We start from the raw sequence: 18,299 nt of genomic DNA, 5'->3' as shown, positions 1-18,299 counted from the left end.
CTCATGAGGGGGGTGTATCAGTGGGAGAGGCTCAGGAGGTATTTCAGCAGGTTGAGCAGCCAAATCAGGCAGTTGGACCAGTTCTAAACCAGGCAGTTCCGCCAGTTCAATCGCAGCCAGAACCACCAAGGCGCAGATTACCGACATGTGGAAAATGCAGAAATATAGGGCATAGATCTAATGCCTGTCCAGAGAGATAATATAGTCAATATTACTGCGTTGTGGTTGATAAATATGCCAATAAAGTAGATGGTAGATGGATGGGTGGCTCGGGAATTACATTAATGTGATTAACCCCTATGTTAAGGCAATCACCAAGGTACTAGAACAAGCTAATGCCATGCCGTCCTCTCCGGGCCTGAACCCGAAGGCGATGCAATACTGACTTCCTAAAGCGGTAGTACTTCTACTTCCTCGGAAGAAATCATGTATGATTGTGTAATTTTACGATACACAAATTCAGACCCACAATCCGAAATCCTCGGCATGCCGTTGCCGTGCACTTGCTCCGCTAGCGGGCAGCGATTAACATGGCCATACTGATGAACTTTTACTGCTGAGCATAATAAAATCTTTAAGTGGCAATTTAGCATTCCCTACCTATACTCCGTAGAATTATTTTTCTTTGGCTGTTGGAATACGTATATCTAACAACAGTGACTGCCGAAGTAATCCCGAAGCCCGGCCCTAAATATCCTGACTCGAGCTATGATACAATTATGGAGGTCGAAACATCTAGATTACCTGTAGTCTCACGCCATAATCTTTACTATTCGGCCCGCGGACCGCAGCGGATATAGATGTTTTTGTCCGTTCCGTGTATATAAAAGTAGGGTTACTTATTATCCAAAGCAGCCAGATATTTTTCTTTTGATACAATCAGATTTTATATTTTTTTTATACATCAGAGACAATACAAATGGCATCCCATACAGTAATTCCCGGTGACGAAATCTACGGCCCGGGCTCGTATATCGACAAAGAGCCCATCCCCGTCCCCCAAGACACCCGTCGCGTCTTCGAATACCTAGCCAAAACCACCCCTGGCTTCACCCAAAATCAGCGGCACTGGGACAATGTCACCTTCAACGGCCGTCCAGAGCCCTCAATCCCAGGGCCCATCAAAGCACCCGTGGTAGCAGCTGCGCTGCACGCGATGTGTGGTGTCGTTGCGAATGAGATTGTCGAAGACCGTGACGGGCAAGAGCAATCTCGTGAGCAGGCACAGGTGTCTGTGAACACGGACCACGCAGCAATCTGGATGGGGAGTATATTTACGCCGTACATCAACGGGACAGATGTACATGACTTATTCAAGGCGAAAAAGTTGGGTGCTTTGTTTAAAAAGGATCTTGAGCATGGATGGATGGGTAATTTCATGAACCTGCGCACCACTGCGATTTATAAGACTGCTACGCCTGGTGTGTGGTACCAGCTTCATGGGTCGCTGGATGCACCACCTGTCCTGCGCTCGATGGGCATGGATCCGGACTATCCAGCCAAGACCCCACAGGAGGCATACGAGTACATCGCTTCGCATGTTGAGAAATGGACCGCTGACGAGCTGGAGATGCACAATGTGCGGAACGGCTTCTGCGGTGAAATATGCTACACGCCTGATGGCTGGCGCAAGACAGAAATGGGCAAGCGGCTCGCTGAACACCCGCTCGTTAACTACAAGCGTCAGTCGCATGCTATCCCGACACCTCCTACACCACTACCCCCCCGTATCAGATCAAGTGACCGTCGCCCACTTGCCGGTGTCAAGGTCGTGGAACTCGTCCGCATCATCGCCGGTCCCGTCATTGGAAACACACTCGCAGCCTTTGGCGCGGACGTAATCCGCGTCGGATACAGCAAGCTCCGTGATCTGAACGTGCTGCAGCTCTCTCTGAACACAGGGAAACGCACCATCGAACTCAACCTTAACAGCCCCGAGGATAAGCAGCGTCTCCACGACCTCCTCCAAGACGCCGACGTCTTCGTGCAGGGTTTCCGTCCCAATACCATCGCCCGCAAGGGCTTCGGTCTCAACGATCTGCTCTCTCTCGCCGGCGCTCGCGGCAAGGGCATCGTCTACGTCGAAGAAAACGCTTTCGGGCCTGACGGCATCTATCACGAACGCCCTGGATGGCAGCAGATTGGTGACGCCGCATCGGGATCTTCGTATGTCACTGGCCGTTCTCTGGGACACACGGATGGGACCAGCGTGCTGCCGCCCTTGCCAATTTCTGACATGACAACCGGTCTGCTCGGTGCGCTGGGCGCCATGCTTGCTATCCGTGATCGCGCGCGCACCGGCGGCTCCTACCACGTGCTTAGCTCGCTTGTTGCTGCTGATGAAATCGCCCTCAGGCCTGAAATCGGCCTGTACAGTCCTGAAGTTGTGACTAAGAACGTTGAGACGTTCAAATGGGGAACTATGGAACCTTCGCAGTATGTTACCGAGGTACTAGACGTGGTTATGGATGGGTGGAAGAGGGTGTTCCCGGAGCATCTGACGCCTGGGACAAAGGAGTCGTTTATGGTGGGCTCTGAGAAGAGTGCGTGGGGGAAGATGGAGTTGTTGAAGCCGGTTGTGAGAATTGGGGATGAGAGTGTTAACCCAAGGTGGGAGACGCCTACGGTGCCGAGTTGTGGAGAGGATAGGGGTATCACTTGGCTGTAATTCTGCAAGTATATAACTGTTGTAATGTTTGCTGTGAAAGCCTTGGGATGTACAATAACAGATGATTTAATAGCACGCCAGTCTTTCTTGCTTTTGTCCAGATTTACCATCTCACCACTTTTCGTAAGCCATAAAATACAGGGCTAATTTCTTCTTTCTAGTAATAAGATCAAATAGTTGTGCTGCACCCCAACCACCCTCTGCCGATATGCCTTGCGCCGACTTCCCGGTATCCTCGTCTGCTCCAATACGCACTAGCAAGTTCACGAGTTCCCTGAACCCATGTGGTGATTTTCTCGGGCATGTATCTGCCGTCTTGGCTTTTGGATCTCTCATCCCGGAAACGGTTGATGAGTGATGATTCGACTTCAGCAGCAAGCTGCAGAGCCTCGCCTTACGTATTTTGTGTTATCTTGGATGACTATATTGTATATTTCCCAGTCATGGATCGAGGATCAATGTGAACTGTCATTCTTGATGATGCTTTGATCGCCTTCCGACCCAAAATATTCCTCGTATGTGTATTATCTTCAGCAATGAATAAAACACAACACAAAGCGTGAGGGTCAAACTCATCAACGACATCTTGTGGCGCCTGGGAGCGGTTGTTATTCCTGTGTGCTAGTTGTAGGAACCCCTTCCGGTGAAAGATGAAGGTGCTGTTAATCATGGACTAAAGAGGTTGCAAAAATGGGGAGTCTTTGTAGTTACTATGCTGTGAACACCTTGAACTCGTTCTGCGGATCGGCGGATGGAACGGACATGGCTGTTTTAAGTTTTATAGGAAAGTGTAGGACTGAGTTGAGTGACTGCTGATAACCTGGGCTTCTTAAAACTCGGTTGGACAATATGAGTCAAATGTTGTGGGAGGGCGCGAGCCAGGGTGAGTAACTACATCACTAGTGTATTTCACAGTAAAGGTAATTATTCTAGGGCTCAATTACAGTAAATAACCCGTATCACGTGGCCGAGAAACCCTTTAGACTAATGTAATCTTCATTGAACATAAATCATAATAGTTCACTTTTCTAACATTAACTGTCAAACAATAAGAGAGAAAAATCATTCGGCAATATTAACAAACTGGAAGGTCGGCTGCCCAGGCACCGCGTTCTCAGCTGAAATCCCCTCCCTCTTCTCACCAGTACCAACAACCTCGCCACTCTTACCACCCTCATCAACAGCGACAATCTCAATCTCCTTGGCACCAGTAATTCGCTGCAAGTTGCCAATCATCTCAGTCAGAACAGCGAACTCGTCAAACGGCAGCTTCCGCTCAAAGACGGCATCAGGCTGCTCGCGGCTCGTGACCAGACGCTTCTTGAGCGTCTGCACGAATGGCATGGCCTTCTTCATCTCGCCTAGCTTGCCGACCTTAGCGTTGAGTTCCTTGTCGTTGATCGAGATGCTGACGGCGTCGAAGGCTTCACGAACAAGGTCGATGTACTTCTCCTGCCAGTCGGGGTACTTCTTCGCGGCGAAAATGGTGATCTTTTTAGGCTTGCGGGGGTCGAAGCTCGAGCCCTTGCCCTTGGAGAGCTTCTTGGCAAGAGTGGCCTCCGAGGAAGTGATATTCGAGGAGGTGCTGCGGACATAATTGGTGGCAGCTGTGAGCTCGGGAGAGGGCTCGGGGGCTTCAGGGAAGCGGGCGAAATGTATGGATTCAGGCTTCTTGAGGATCCCGAGCCAGATGTGTTCGGCCCAGTGGGGGGCGATAGGGGAGAGCAGGAGAGCCTGGAGCTCGAAGTAGCGGAAGACCATATCACGGTGCAATCCGATACCGGCATTGGTGGCTGCTTCACGGTAGGTGTCACGGGCGTGAGTCAGGTCATAAAGACCGCTCTTCAGGGCGAGCTTGAAGTTGGTGCTGAACATGAGTTAGTAAAGTGTGGGTGTAAAAGCTGAACTGTCGCAACTTACTCAGAGTAGTGCTGTCTGGTCTCACGGACAAGGCTGTTAAGCTCGTTGTCAAACACCTTGTCGAAGAAGGTGTCAGCAGGACCAGTACGCAAGGACTGGTCTTTAGCAGTCTCCTCAATCCAGTCCTTGAGAGTGTATAATCTCAGGATGTTGCTGTTGGCAACAGTCTCCTCGAAGTTAGCATCTTCGATACCGTCACCAGCATCAGCGAATGCAATACGAGTAGCATCAGCACCGAACTTGTCAACAGCATCCCGCAAGGTAAGGAAATTGCCGGTACTCTTACTCATCTTGTCGCCGTTCAGGAGCAAGTGGCCGTTGGCACGGACACCACGTGGCCAGTACTCCGAGGGGAAAAGGGCAAGGTGGATGTAGAGGAAGAAGGTCAAGTGGTTCTGAATCAGGTCCTTGCCCGAGATTCTGACGTCAAGAGGGTAGAAGTATTCGAATTCTCTACGCATGGCCTGCAGAGACTCGTTGCTGATTCCACTCTTGGAGACGAGCTCGTCGTTGAGCTCGCGTCTGGTGAAGATGTAGTCCCAGACCTCGTCAGTCATCTGCTCGGGCTTCAGGTCCAAGAGACCAGGCTGAGATCCGTAGCGGTCACCGTGCAGCAAGTGTGCGATGGTGTAGTATGCCATGTAGACAGTACTGTCACTCAAACTCTCAACAAGGAACTGAGGGTCCCAGGGGAGCTTGGAGCCCAGACCGTAGGTTCTGGCACATGCCCAGCGGTTGAGCCAAGAAAGGTTCTTTTCAAAACCGTTCTTGGTCTCGTTAGAGTAGGTGTTGAGAGTGTTGACAACGTGGTTAAGAGTGTCTTGCTGCCACTGAGCATCATTCTCGCCGTAGTTCAGGAACCATTGGCCGAGGTAGGCAACGACACAGTCGTCACCACTGCGGCTGGTGACCTTGCCCATAGGGTCGGCGAAGGGGATAGCATCACCGCTCTTGTAGAGGGACTGGCGGATCTTGTCCTTGACGCTGCTGACAGGCTCGCCCTTGTACTCACCGACCAGCATGGTACCCTTGTAAAATGCCTCACCGTAAGCCAGCTCCTTGGCCTTGGCGAGCTGGTTGACATCCTTGGGCGAGTTGATCTTGAGCTGCTTCACCAGAGTAGGAGCAGTCAGGTTACCGTAGTTGGGGGTATCAATAAGAGGGTGGATCTCGAGCTCCGCCCACTCCTTCTTGATTCCGTAGAATTCGGGCTTCTTGGCTAGGTCCATCAGGGTAGCATAGTCGTCAGGGCTGTCCGAGGGAACCGAAGTGACAACACCAGTACCCTTGGAAGCGGAGACACTATCCATGGGGAGGATGCGCACACCCTCAGTATGGAGCGAAAGAGGGGCGTTAACCAGGGTACCAACGAAGGCAGATCCAGGAGCTTCGACAACGAGCGGCAGCTGGTCCTGAGACTTGAGGAAGTTCTCACTGTCGACGAAGTGACCCTGGAAAGCCATGTTCCAGGCAGCCCGCTTGGTCACAACGAAGTATTCCTTCTCGCTGACCTTGTACAGACCGTAGTTGATCTTAGGGCCGACAAAGCAGCAAGTCTGACCGTACATGGTCTCAGGGCGCAGGGTAGCGGGGACGAAGTAAACCTTGGCGTCGTCCTCGATCTTGCCCTTGACAAGCTCAGCAACTTCCGGTGCCCACTCCTTAACCCGCAGCTTCATGGCAGTATATTCCTGAGGGCCGATACCCTCACCCTCAGTCCGGTCGTGGTCCATGCAGGGCTGGCCGTCTTTGGGAGAGTAAATGGTGTAACGGCTACCGTACATAATCTTGCCCAGCTCGTGAAGGCGATTCATCTGCCAGCGCACAAAAGCGTCGTAATAAGGGTTCGCGTCAGTAGTGACGAATTGTCTCCGCCAGTCAATGCGCGCACCCAAACTGTCAAGATCCCGAATAGCCAGCGGGGGGAAGTGCTGAAGCCAGTGGTCCGCATCAGCGAACTTGTGGATTTCCTCAATCGGAAGACCGATTGCCAACATAATCTGGAACTGGTATTTCATCTTCACAGTCTTGGCGGCGGCCTTGCTCTTCTTCCCGGAGAACTTCTCCTGCTCAGCCTTAACCTCCTGCGTGGGGGCAGCAGTCTCCTCCACCTGCTCACTCTCCTCCTTATAGCCCTCGAAATTCTGTCCAAACTTCTGGACCTCGTCGCGCAGCTTATCCGCACAGGCCTTGATGGGCATACCGGTGCAGTGGAAACCGAGGGGAAAGAGGGCCCGCTTGCCCTCCATACGGGCAAAACCGGTCATGAACTCGACCTTACTGGCAGTGAAACTGTGGCCGGCGTGCAGCGTACCGTTCATGTAGGGGTAGGCCATGGTTCCGAAGAACTTGGGGTACTTCTCACGGAGCTCGGCCGCGGTCATCGAGCCCGCGGGGACCTCAGAGAGGGAGGGGGCGTTGACCTCGAAGACCTTATCGTTCTTCCATTGTGCCTGGTACTTCTTCTCGAGTTCAATGAGGGCGTCTCTCCGTTGGGTCTGTCAACAAAACAGCAAATTAGTCACATATCCTTTCTTCGAGACGAGGGGGAGGGGCAAGCGGTCGAACATTTTCGAGCTTCAAAGTGTTCTTGCTGCTGTTGCCCGGATCGAGCGCAGCTGCAGATGCCGCGGCGGCTGCCATGGCTCAAATGCAATTCGTTTGTTTGGAAAAAAAAGGGGAGCCGTGAAGGCGAAGTGGATTGCGAGAGAATCGAAAATCTATCTCCCGCGGGGTCTTATCCAAAGCGAAAACGGCATTTCACGGCACGTGACATCTGCAAAGTTGAATTACTATACTAGCAAACATGACTCTTTTACATTCAAAGTAACACAATATAAAAATAGACACACGAAGCCTTATCAAGATAGAAAATACAGCCATATACCTTGTAGAATGCCAGTAAATCCTCATCGGATCGAACTCAGGTCACGTGCTATATTATTCAATTGGCTTCCGCCGAACAACCAAAAATCGACGTCCAGATCCGCGAGCCAGCACCACAAGACCCGGTCTCGCATCGATATCCTGGCTGGATTTCAACACGATAGTCTGTCTTTCACACATTTAATAAATTCCTTATATCGATTGGTTTTGAAGAGAGCCGTGCGCCCTGAGCCGCAATCATGGTGAACCTTTTCAAGCGGATGCGGAAGCTGAGATCAGTATGTTATGAATTGAATTCCTGTACAAGTATTGATATGGCATTGAGGACAATCGTTAACCGGAGTGAATCTTATAGAGAGTAAATACCATCCCATTCCGTCCTCATATGCCTCATTGACTACCTCGTTATCCATCCAAATCTCCGATTCCAGGCTGCGAAACACATGCACATACACAGCACCTCGAACATACACTAATACTAAGAACAGATCCTCGATGTCACCGTCGGCACCGGTGCCGCAATCCTCCCAACCCCCGCAACGTCCACAAAAGAATTCCCCCCCATCACCCGCCTGCACCTAACCTACGCCCAGAAAATCTACAACGGCCACCAAGGCGCACGCCATTTCTGGCGCCAATGCCTCCCTCGCCTGAAATACCACAACCCCTCCATCCCGATGACAGTCAAGCAAACCGAGGAGCAAGACGGCCCGGCCGCGCTGACGATCTACTTTGCGGAACATGCGAGTAACGCTGCCACGCTGAACGCTGCGAAGGATATTAATGATAAGTATGCGCCTGCAGCAGGAGAGAGTGAGAAGACGGCTGTTGTGGATTTGAGGGATTTGGATTGGAAGAGGATTTGGGATAAGGTGCGCGTTATGACAGGGGCAAAGGAAGTGCAGGCTAGTGCGAAGGAGGAGGAGGAGGTTAAGAAGTTGGAGCAGATGGCGGTTCAGTCTGTTAAGGATCAAGAGCGGAATGCGAAGATTCGGCAGACGAAGAGGGATCAGGAGAGGATGTTGCAGGAGGCTAGGGGGGAGGTTGAAAGGTTGAGGCAGACCTGAGTTTGTTTTATGTTATTTCGTCTTCTTGTCGTTATGGGAATTGTGTAAAGGGAAAAGACTTCATGGCCAATTATGTATCATAGCATCTTGTTTTTAGATTTATGTATTTCTGGGAGAGCTCGTTCTTATGGATTGGCCACGGCATGGAATGGGCCGTTACAAAGCAGTGTGGGTATATCGTAGACTATATTTAAACCATACTAAGCAAGCACATCTCTTCTCATCTCCAAAAAGTAACTGTTTTATTTCAAATTTTGAACATCCTTAAATCCACAAGACTCCTATCCCATGCAAAAAAAATTTCGGGGTCTTTTTTTTTTTTTTTTTTATAAAAAAAAATGTTTTAAGCGTTATCCGGCGTGTAGTTGGTACCTCCTAGCATACCCTGTCCTGAAACGGTAGGTGTTGCAGCGCGAGTAGGTTGGCTAGATGCCGCCGACGATGGCGAGTGAGACTGCGCTCTTCCTGCAGCTGCCGCCTGAAGACGCTGATCCAAAGCCCGGAGAGCCAAGGCTCGTCGCCGTTCTGCCTCCTCGCGCTTACCCGTGCCTCGACCGGCCCGATGGCTGCTGAGGAGTGTCGGGAGACCGGTCTCCCCTCTGGCAAGGACCTGCTGGTTACCCGAAGCGATAGCCTCCTCCGAGAACGGGGTACAGATCCTGAGAGAGATGAGCAGATTGTAGATTTGATCAGAGATCGCGGCGATTGGTGGCTGAATCACATCGGGGAAAAGGCAGGCAAAGGCAAAGGTTTCGCTTGCGTCACCCTTGATGCCCATGCCATTGGTGGATGTCCCGGTGAGATCGGGCTGCCGCTTGAAAAACCGGAGATATGTCCAGCTAGTCAAGAGACCCAGCCAGGCGAGGATTGCTGCGGTTTCAGTTCCCAACACCACGCCGCTGATGGTGTTGAGAAACAGGAAGATAGCGGGGAAATGCTTGACGCGCATCTGCACCAGACCCTTGAATACAGTAACGGTGTGTTCGGGAACGAGCTGCTTGAAGGCGACAAGGAAGGAGGCTTGGATCGAGATACCACCGCAGATTTGAGTGAGGCTATTTATTAGGAACGTGTTAGTATGTATTTGAATGTGATGAGGGGACATCCAACGTACCCTATCGAGGGGTTACCCCTGATAGTCGCCCACAGCAGATAGAAGGGCACGATGACCACATTGGGGAGGATGGCGATAGTAGCAATGAATTTGGCAAATTCCCGAGAACTCCAGGCACGCTCAAGGTACTTGCCGCCGTAGAAGAGGGTGGCCAGGTTCAGAAGGACGGTGAAGATGTTTTGCTCGACAAAGGTGGCCGTGAGGAGGGTCCATGGATAGTAGAAGAGTCGCAAGGGAACGAGAGTCAGGTAGGGAACGACGATGGGCGTAGTAGGCTGGGTTTTGCCGGTGGTGGCACTGATACTACTAATTTGGCGCCATCGAGCGATGTTGTAGAGCAGGGAGAGGGTGAGGAGACTGACGAGACAGATGCGGGTTGCCGGAGGAATGTTGACTCGGGCCATTTTGAAAAGAAAATGATAAAAAAGATATAGTACCGGAGAAGCAAAAAGAAAGAAAGAAAGAAAGAAAAGAAAAAACAAGAGAAAAGCACTTGCGGCTGCTGAACGAAGCGCAGGCCGCGGGCTGAGGTTGAGAGCCCAACTGGTGGTTGGAAGTGGGAGAAAGAAGTCAAGATGGGTTGAAAGGGGAATGTTGGAGGGACTGCGGTGGTGGTATTATTACATTACTTATAGAAGCCCACGCCTACATAACTTCTAACTATATATATATATATCATATACAACGATACAGAGGTTAATTATTAGAATGTATGGGAAAATATTTAAAATATATATATATATATAAACCCACTGAACAGTGCTTAGTTCTTCAGTAGTACTCTGTAGTGGTGTCTCGGGGATTATTGCAGAATCGAGGGATTCTTGACAGGGAGAGACACACGAGCACTACTCTCTACCAATACAAAAAATGATATAGGTCATTTATTCCCTCTTCTCTTGGTCATTGTTTTCTTCACAAAGTACAGTTATTTCTGGTCATTTTTGTAATGATGTCTAAAATCCTTATGCTGCTCGGTTGTCGACATGCAGAATTCCAGACAACAATGAACGGACTCATGATCCACGCGTTGTCGATCTGTTCACTGTAAGCTGCCGGTACTGCATGGCTGGATGGGATCTGAAATTACCAAGCAGACCCTTAATCACAGATATGTCTTTCTATATACAAGCTATATTTGTAGCACTGAATATTAATGCCAACTTACATAAGGCTAGGTCAGGATAACCATCAGCCTCTCCGGTAGAGGATCTTCCCCGGGGACTGTGCGCCGTTGACACAACATAAAAATAGGAGAGGCAAATGGGTATTTAATAGCAATAACAACAACCAAACAGAGATGAGGGGAAAGAGATAAGAAAGAATACAGGATAGAGCTCTCTATATTAGTGTATCTGCAGAATAATACCCCCGGAGCTGGAAGTGGAAGTGGATATGGGAGAGTCCCTTGGGTGGATCTCGACCATTTTTGACTTCCGTTCGTTTCTTTTCTTCCTCCAGATCCGACTTCTCCATTCTCCGTTGCACTTGCAGTACTTGTATCTTATTATTCTTTCGACTACTCTGTATACTTTCTGTCCTTCAGTTACAGAAACAGAGACTGATTCTCTGTTGTTGCGGTGGTCTCGACTACCCGCGGTCGTGATCATTCCCCATTGACCCATTTCCCATTTCATTTCCTCTCTTGAATTTCAACTTTCCTCTCTTCCTTGCCTCTTGTCTTTTCCTTTACACCTTTTTTTCTCTTCTACAACTGCTTCTCGTTCTCTGTCCCTCTTTACCTTTCACTCTTATATACACGATCAGATCTCTTCTTTACTTCCCCCCTGCGACATCGTTCAAAAGACACGACCACCATCATCACCACTTGACGGTCCTTAGATTGTCCTGCGGTTACCGGGACCTGTAAACCACCACTAACGGATCATCTTCAACTACTTCAACCACTTTCCACCCCTTCGCTGCGACCATATCTGTCAACCGCTTGGCTGCGTCCTTCCCCGGTCTTTCTGTCCGCGAGAAAAAGCAACGACCAGGCCAACGTCTCCCGATTTCAACGCATCTTCAGAGTATTCTCGCAGAGCCTGTCTCTATCCCTCCCTCTCTTTCCCATTCTTTCAATCTTTCACCTTTTGATTCTCTTTTTCTCTCCACTCTTTTCTCTTTTCTCTATTTTATTCTCTACCTTATCCTCAATCTTCTTCTCCATCTCTCTCCACTCCCCTCTCCGTTCCCCGTTTTCCATCCCCTCACCAATCGAAAAAGGCCTGTTTTGGCATGCGAGCGGTTCCTGCGCCATAGCTCCCTCTCACACATGTAACAATGTCGCACCCCGATCTAACCTCGCATCATGTCAATTATTTAATATGGAGGTACGTATTACAATCACCATAGTAATATCCAACGTGGATGCATTGACCAATGAATTTTTACTTTTTTGGATCGCTAATTGAGCTTTTCCACAGGTATCTCCAGGAGTCGGGTTGGTGATCACTTTTCTAATTATGACTCCCTATCCCTGTCTAACAAGCTATTCCAGGTCTTGGTGATGCTGCTGTAATGCTACAGCGTGCATGGAACCATGATCCGCAGAGTTTACCATTTGCTCCCTACATCAGAACCCATGCGCTGGTGTCCTTGGTTCAAAAAGGTCTACAGTATCATGAGCTCGAAAAGTCTCTCGACAAGGTATGATTTGTTCGTTTCTTTTTTTTATTTGCGACTTCTAATCAACAGGATCCGTCACAGAAAGGGAATTTGGTCCCTTTTACCCCATCCAGTTATTTCTTCGGACCACAACCACTCGAATCGGAATCGCTGCGCACTCCAGCTGGCCCGGTTGAAGCCGCCGCTGTTGGTGCGGACCACGCGGCGCTTGTCTCGCCAACCAGCAAAGTGGCGCGAGACGCTGCGATCAACGGTCACCTGACAACCGAGGCTGGCAAAAAGTCACGCAAGGGAGATCGCTCGGATGTCGTCGCTATTGCTGCTACAAACGGCGATGGGAGTTCTATGGAAATCGACACCAACGGAATCCACAGGGATCAGAATGAATCCCCTGTTGCCGATGCAACCATCGACAATGACGGGGATGTAAGCATGACTCGGTCGGAATCGCAAGGCCAGGAACCAACCGCGCCGCCACCGCCGCCCCCACCGCCTACCTTGGCGACCGGCCACAGCGTTGGCGTCCAGATCAGCCCCGCCAAGGCCGCTGACCTCAGCCCCGGCACCGCCCTACTGGATGTGGCTGGTAAAGATCACGTGACACGAACTTTGTGGCGCCCACAAGATCCCACCGTTGTCGTGGCAGCCGGTGATACCTTTTGTAGTCTGTGGAAACTGTCCTCCTCATCACAGCCAGTGCCTGAAAAGTTGGTTGATGGCTCCCGGGAGGACACTTGCGTCTCCGCCGTGGCATGGGACCCAACTGGCCAGAAATTGGCCGTCGCAACCTACAATGACATGCGCGGCTCAATTACCATGTACGATGTGCATGGCCATGCAGTCGACCTTTTGCCCGAGGTACCCCGCATGATTACAGGATTGCATTGGGCAGAAAGTGGCTCGCATCTGGTTGTTGTTGCATCGGACAGTCGGGTCTCCGAGCTGGCTCTCTGGGACGATTCATTACGGCCGGATATGTTCCCTGCGCCCCAGGTGATTGATGGGTCTATCTATGACCTGAGCTGGATTGGGCCGAATCAAGCCTATGCATGCAGCGATGGTTCGGTCTACCAATGTCAGGTCGACTCAAGTATTCACATCACCCGGACGTTCTCGTCTGGTGCATCTGACACCACATGGACATTTATTCGCTGCGCTAGTGCCGGGCCTTCCTCGTCCATGGCAGTAGCTGCGTCCTCATCTACCGCTTCGTTCTGGGTTCCCACGCATGATATGCGCCTAGACGACGCACACCAGGGTGACATCACAGCTCTTGAGCTTCGTGCTGATTCTCGACAATCTCCATTTGTCCTTGCGTCTTCATCGGCCGACGACACCGTCAAGATTTGGCATATTGACCCGGAGTCGAAGCGTTTCGAATGCATTCACCGTCTATTCCTCGGTCCGTCCATTCCCGCCCTTGTCGGATGCTTTTCACCGGATGGTTATGCCTTGGCGGCCGCCAGTAAGGACAGATTGTATATTTGGAATGCTGAGCGTGGTGGCTCTGCTATGGCCACGTGGACGCTTCCAGGTTCAGAAGACGCCAAACAAGGTCCGGACCAAGCTATCAATGGGCACAATGGAACGGCTGATTCGCTGCCTGATCGGTCTCTTTCCTGGGATACTAATGGGAAAAAGCTTGCCTTTGGTGTTGGTCATCAGGTTTGTTGCAACCCCACCAATCGTGAAAAGTGTGCTTGTATAACTAATCATTGTGATCATCTATCAGATGGCTATTGTGAATTTACAACGCTGAAAACGGCTTAACCATTTACATCTATTATCGAAAGCGAAGCATATTGTCATTTGGCTTTAGCATGTCCGGAACTGATGAACATACGTACAAGACGGGACTCGATGACAGTTCTGCAACCTTGAAACGGACTTAGCAACTTTGGATGTGTCACAATCTTAAAGACATCAGTTATCTTAGGGTCATTCAGGCCTTATCCCGATTTGGCGACTATCGGATCCCACCGGAGTACAGAGCTGCTTTGAATTCTTTCTCGTCATTTTACGTTTTGCACTTCGAATTAAGGGTTATTGGCTTTGGGTAGACAACACAAAACGGCGCGGGTTGGCAAGGAAGGCAGGCGATCTCGGCGAATCATGCGGTTTGGGAGATGTCTTTATATTTTGCTAATATGGAATATTTTGCTGATCGATCACACTGATTTCTGGTCCCATTATACCATTTATCGAATGTCAGAATATCTTATGTCTGTTTTTTTTTTTTTTTTGTGAATCACTGGTTGGTTTTACGATGGACACCTACGGTTGGCGTTGTTTGCTCATCGGGTGGAGTTGACACAGCTGGCTGAGGATATCAACATTGTGCTTATAACTTTCAAGGGTTTTGATTGTTCTTTTTATCGATATTAATATTCAGCTGTCCTCGCCTGCACTAGATAATGGAAGGTGATTATTAGGAATAACGTCCAATGGCTGCTGCTTCCGTCTTTCATCCCGTCGCTGTTCGCGCTCACGTTCCCGGGCTTGAAAGCCCTCCTCGACATCTTTCCACCCACGCATCCACGCGGTTATGCCATCGAACAAGGCATCAGCGTCATCTTCTCTCCGGGCGGGTTTGCGTTTCGTCCATCCCTTCCGTGCTTCTCGTGCTTGGATTATTGCCAACTCGTGATCACGCTGCCATCCGTCCACCCAGTTTTCCAGACCGTAAACCGTTCCCCGGAGTCCTTCGCGTTCTATCGAGTTTTCCAAGATGTCTGCGTTCCTGCAGTAGCAATACAGTTAGCTTGAACATGACTTATTCATACAATTTTGGGACCACTTACAACTCGCGAACCTCGCCCTCCAACCCAGAAACCCTCCGCTCCAATCCCTGACATTTCTGAGTAAACAGCTCATAGATATAAAAAGCCTCGCGACGCCTCATATGCAATTCATTACCAAGCGCAGTGACTTCCTCCAAAATAGCGGTGAGTTGCGATCCGGACGGGTGTGGCTCTGATCTCGGTTCTGTCGTATGCGATGCCGCCGATGGCGATGGTTCTGCTACTGTTGACGGAGGCGATGGGTAATGCGGAGTAAGATTAAGACTCTGAGGTCGATGTTTGGTGATTTCCTGCGTGAGAGTTGGACGAGGGTCATTGTCGTCATCGTTAGGTAGCGATAGTGTGTTTTCGATAGTATTCAAACAGCGGTGGAGAATCGCTGTATCGCTTTTCGAGAACGATCGCGATTTAGCCCCATTATCGCCCTTCCTCGCATTTATCGCAAGTTTCGCTAGTCGCGCTGCAAGGTGGAGACTATCTGTTCTTGTTTCCCCGCCGTCGACTTCTGTATCAGGTCCTGTTGGTGCTTCGGAGGTCTGGGTTTGCGTTTGAGTCTGGGGAAGCTGAAGCTCCATCTCTAGCTCCATATCTATGCCGGAATCTGCAAAAGAGAGAGAAAGTGGATCGTTATCGTGGTTTTGAGAATGACGGGTGAGAGCAGAAGGTGGATCCATATCAAATGTAGTCGTATGCATGCATGTATGCTATGTATGTACGTCGATAAGGATGTTGGACAGGTGGACAATGACTTGGTTGTCAGCGATTCGCGGTGTCATCATCGTCTCCGGCCGGGTAAGGTACAGGGGTGACAGGGACACCGCCTTCTGTTTCTGAGTAAAATCATAGCCTGAGGTTTTAGGCAGTATATTTGAAGACTCCGGCATCAAGACAGACTTGGCATTTCACTGTCTTTCCCAAAGAGGATGACGCTAAACCCAAGTGGGCACTGTAGCTTCAGCTGACTGCTTAATTCACTGCATGCATTCTCTGTATATGAACTTTGTTGGACCAGCTCATTGCAACCAGTTGTCTGGCCAATTCCTGTACGACGGACGGGCCTTGGCTTTCTTTCGTTAACTTCTTTTCTTGCAATTCCCTTCCGCTGGCTTTCTTGCCTCTCTTCTGTCTTCGCTCTTCCTGTTCTTCCTCTATTCGCCTCCCTCTCCATCCTTCTACTGCAGAGACTACTCTTAACAGACCGGCAAAATGGTGCCTCCTGTAAGTAACTTGCCTTCTGATCTGTCTCGCAGTGACTTCGAGAAATCGATATTAATGAGTCAGGCGATTGTGCCCACTCTAGAGACCGCTGCCGATGTGATCTCTCGCACGAGGAACACAGCATTTCCCCCAAACCTGCTCCCCCTGACGGCTTCGATCCCTGCAGACCTTTTGACTCCTACGTTGGCATACTTGAAAATCTCAGAGAAGTGGGTTGCGAGGATAATCACCGTGGTGGGGTGTGAGGTAGATACTGGAAGAAAAAAAGACTGACGATGGATTGCGCGATAGATCGAAATTGTCGTTCCTTTACGAGAGTGCTGCGACTACGGAGACCATCGGGAGATACAGTTTTGTTGGTGCAGGTACGTTCTTTTTCTCTATCGAATCTTGGTTTGGGTGCAGAATCTGACCGAAGTCGCAATGTCTACCAGACCCCCATAAAGTCCTCAAGACTGGTCCTGGCCATGGCCCCGCATGCGACCCTCTTCCAGCCCTGGAGAGTGAACTTTCCCAATACCGTGTTGCGACAGTCCCTGGGTTGGTCTTGCCGCCTCTCACCGGAGGAGCCATCGGTTACGTGGGGTACGATTGTGTGAAGTACTTTGAGCCCAAGACGGAGCGGCCGCTTAAGGATGTGTTGGGTATTCCGGAATCGTTCTTTATGATGTACAACACCATCGTCGCCTTTGATCACTTCTTCCAGGTTGTCAAGGTTATCACCTTTATCTCGATCCCGAACTCCGATGCTGAGCTGGAAGCCGAATACTGCAAGGGTGCAGAAACCATTCAGCGTACTATTGATATCCTGCTTCAGCCCGAATACCCTCTGCCTCCGCAGGGTCCGATTATTCCGAACCAGGAATATACGTCTAACATTGGTCGTGAGGGCTACGAGAGCCATGTGACGAAGCTTAAGGAGCATATCGGCAAGGGTGACATCTTTCAGACGGTACCGTCGCAGCGGTTGTCACGTCCTACTTCTCTCCATCCTTTCAACCTTTTTCGCCATCTTCGCACTGTCAACCCTTCGCCGTACCTGTTCTACATCGACTGCGAGGCATTCCAGCTCGTGGGAGCCAGTCCGGAACTGTTGGCCAAGGAGGAGAAGGGTCGCATCATCTCGCACCCAATTGCAGGCACAGTGAAGCGCGGCAAGACTGTCGAGGAAGATGAGGCGCTGGCGGACGAGTTGCGCGGAAGTCTGAAGGACCGTGCCGAGCACGTCATGCTGGTCGACCTGGCGCGCAACGATGTCAACCGGGTGTGCGATCCAATGAGCACACAGGTGGACCGTCTGATGGTTGTCGAGAAGTTCTCTCACGTGCAGCATCTGGTGTCGCAGGTGTCGGGTGTACTACGACCTGAGAAGACACGCTTCGACGCCTTCCGCTCCATCTTCCCGGCAGGAACCGTGTCCGGAGCTCCCAAGGTGCGCGCGATGCAGCTGATTGCAGAGCTGGAAGGCGAGAAGCGTGGAGTCTACGCGGGAGCTGTGGGATACTTTGGATTCAACATGTCCAGCACAGACGGTTCGAAGGAATTGCCTGGTGCGATGGACACGTGCATTGCGCTGCGGACGATGATGCTGAAGGACGGCATCGCGTATCTCCAGGCAGGAGGTGGTATTGTGTTCGACTCTGACCCGTACGACGAGTACGTGGAGACGTTGAACAAGCTGGGAGCTAATATCCAGTGCATCAAGGGGGCGGAGGCGAAGTATTTGAGCTTGGAGCGGGAGGCATAGTCCTATCTCTCTTGTTTTGGTATCTTTTGCATGTTGGGTATGTTTTCTAGTTACTCCTGCTACGTCTGGATATGTGAAATGATGGATATGAATAAATACAGAATACTACAGTATGTTACTGTACAACTGTGGCGGTGCAGTGTCAAAGCGGTGACGTAGAAGAGGACCCTTTCCTTTCTGACAGTCAGTTTATTCTAGGTTACGCGGCCTTCGCCACGATTCAACGGTATGGCATCTTTTTTACTTAGAA

General features: G+C 50.4%; 7 protein-coding genes across 7 annotated transcripts; 4 read left to right on the top strand and 3 right to left on the bottom strand.

Moving 5' to 3' along the window:
• The first annotated feature begins 878 nt into the window (after positions 1-878).
• EURHEDRAFT_416844 (alpha methylacyl-CoA racemase) lies at positions 879-2,757 on the top strand. The gene has a single exon (XM_040783066.1). The coding sequence runs from the start codon at positions 920-922 to the stop codon at positions 2,666-2,668; it is 1,749 nt and encodes a 582-aa protein (XP_040634764.1). The 5' UTR covers positions 879-919; the 3' UTR covers positions 2,669-2,757.
• A 973-nt stretch (positions 2,758-3,730) lies between these two features.
• Positions 3,731-7,231, bottom strand: EURHEDRAFT_381422 (leucine--tRNA ligase CDC60; the record flags this gene model as incomplete). Its single annotated transcript, XM_040779413.1, has 3 exons — positions 3,731-4,535; positions 4,589-7,086; positions 7,157-7,231. 3 exons carry the CDS (start codon positions 7,229-7,231, stop codon positions 3,731-3,733), a joined length of 3,378 nt encoding a protein of 1,125 aa, XP_040634763.1.
• Positions 7,232-7,577: 346 nt separating this feature from the next.
• Positions 7,578-8,751, top strand: EURHEDRAFT_416841 (mitochondrial 54S ribosomal protein mL61). Its single transcript, XM_040783065.1, has 2 exons — positions 7,578-7,752; positions 7,963-8,751. Exons 1-2 carry the CDS (start codon positions 7,714-7,716, stop codon positions 8,539-8,541), a joined length of 618 nt encoding a protein of 205 aa, XP_040634762.1. The 5' UTR covers positions 7,578-7,713; the 3' UTR covers positions 8,542-8,751.
• Positions 8,752-8,816: 65 nt separating this feature from the next.
• EURHEDRAFT_416839 (rhomboid family protein) lies at positions 8,817-10,235 on the bottom strand. Its single transcript, XM_040783064.1, has 2 exons — positions 9,656-10,235; positions 8,817-9,596 (listed from the first exon to the last, which is right to left on the bottom strand). Exons 1-2 carry the CDS (start codon positions 10,057-10,059, stop codon positions 8,885-8,887), a joined length of 1,116 nt encoding a protein of 371 aa, XP_040634761.1. The 5' UTR covers positions 10,060-10,235; the 3' UTR covers positions 8,817-8,884.
• Positions 10,236-11,938: 1,703 nt separating this feature from the next.
• EURHEDRAFT_518700 (WD40 repeat domain-containing protein) lies at positions 11,939-14,042 on the top strand (the record flags this gene model as incomplete). Its single annotated transcript, XM_040786708.1, has 5 exons — positions 11,939-11,988; positions 12,082-12,098; positions 12,156-12,304; positions 12,365-13,948; positions 14,016-14,042. 5 exons carry the CDS (start codon positions 11,939-11,941, stop codon positions 14,040-14,042), a joined length of 1,827 nt encoding a protein of 608 aa, XP_040634760.1.
• A 581-nt stretch (positions 14,043-14,623) lies between these two features.
• Positions 14,624-15,834, bottom strand: EURHEDRAFT_416837 (uncharacterized protein). Its single transcript, XM_040783063.1, has 2 exons — positions 15,085-15,834; positions 14,624-15,023 (listed from the first exon to the last, which is right to left on the bottom strand). The coding sequence occupies exons 1-2, from the start codon at positions 15,756-15,758 to the stop codon at positions 14,672-14,674; spliced, it is 1,026 nt and encodes a 341-aa protein (XP_040634759.1). The 5' UTR covers positions 15,759-15,834; the 3' UTR covers positions 14,624-14,671.
• A 456-nt stretch (positions 15,835-16,290) lies between these two features.
• On the top strand, positions 16,291-18,049 carry trpE (anthranilate synthase TRP2; the record flags this gene model as incomplete). The annotated part of the gene is made up of 4 exons (XM_040786707.1): positions 16,291-16,302; positions 16,366-16,511; positions 16,594-16,667; positions 16,737-18,049. The coding sequence occupies 4 exons, from the start codon at positions 16,291-16,293 to the stop codon at positions 18,047-18,049; spliced, it is 1,545 nt and encodes a 514-aa protein (XP_040634758.1).
• Positions 18,050-18,299: the final 250 nt, after the last annotated feature.

This window comes from Aspergillus ruber, assembly GCF_000600275.1.
Source record: "Aspergillus ruber CBS 135680 unplaced genomic scaffold scaffold00039, whole genome shotgun sequence".
Classification (NCBI taxonomy): Eukaryota; Fungi; Ascomycota; class Eurotiomycetes; order Eurotiales; family Aspergillaceae; genus Aspergillus; species Aspergillus ruber.
This window is presented reverse-complemented; position numbering and strand designations above follow the sequence as displayed.

Coding starts and splice junctions, on each gene's coding strand:
- EURHEDRAFT_416844 (XM_040783066.1), top strand. CDS start 920: ATGGCATCCCATACAGTAATTCCCGGTGACGAAATCTACGGCCCGGGC.
- EURHEDRAFT_416841 (XM_040783065.1), top strand. CDS start 7,714: ATGGTGAACCTTTTCAAGCGGATGCGGAAGCTGAGATCA. Junction 7,753..7,962: donor GGATGCGGAAGCTGAGATCA/GTATGTTATGAA, acceptor TACTAAGAACAG/ATCCTCGATGTCACCGTCGG.
- EURHEDRAFT_416839 (XM_040783064.1), bottom strand. CDS start 10,059: ATGGCCCGAGTCAACATTCCTCCGGCAACCCGCATCTGTCTCGTCAGT. Junction 9,597..9,655: donor AGGGGTAACCCCTCGATAGG/GTACGTTGGATG, acceptor CCTAATAAATAG/CCTCACTCAAATCTGCGGTG.
- EURHEDRAFT_416837 (XM_040783063.1), bottom strand. CDS start 15,758: ATGGATCCACCTTCTGCTCTCACCCGTCATTCTCAAAACCACGATAAC. Junction 15,024..15,084: donor GAGGGCGAGGTTCGCGAGTT/GTAAGTGGTCCC, acceptor TTGCTACTGCAG/GAACGCAGACATCTTGGAAA.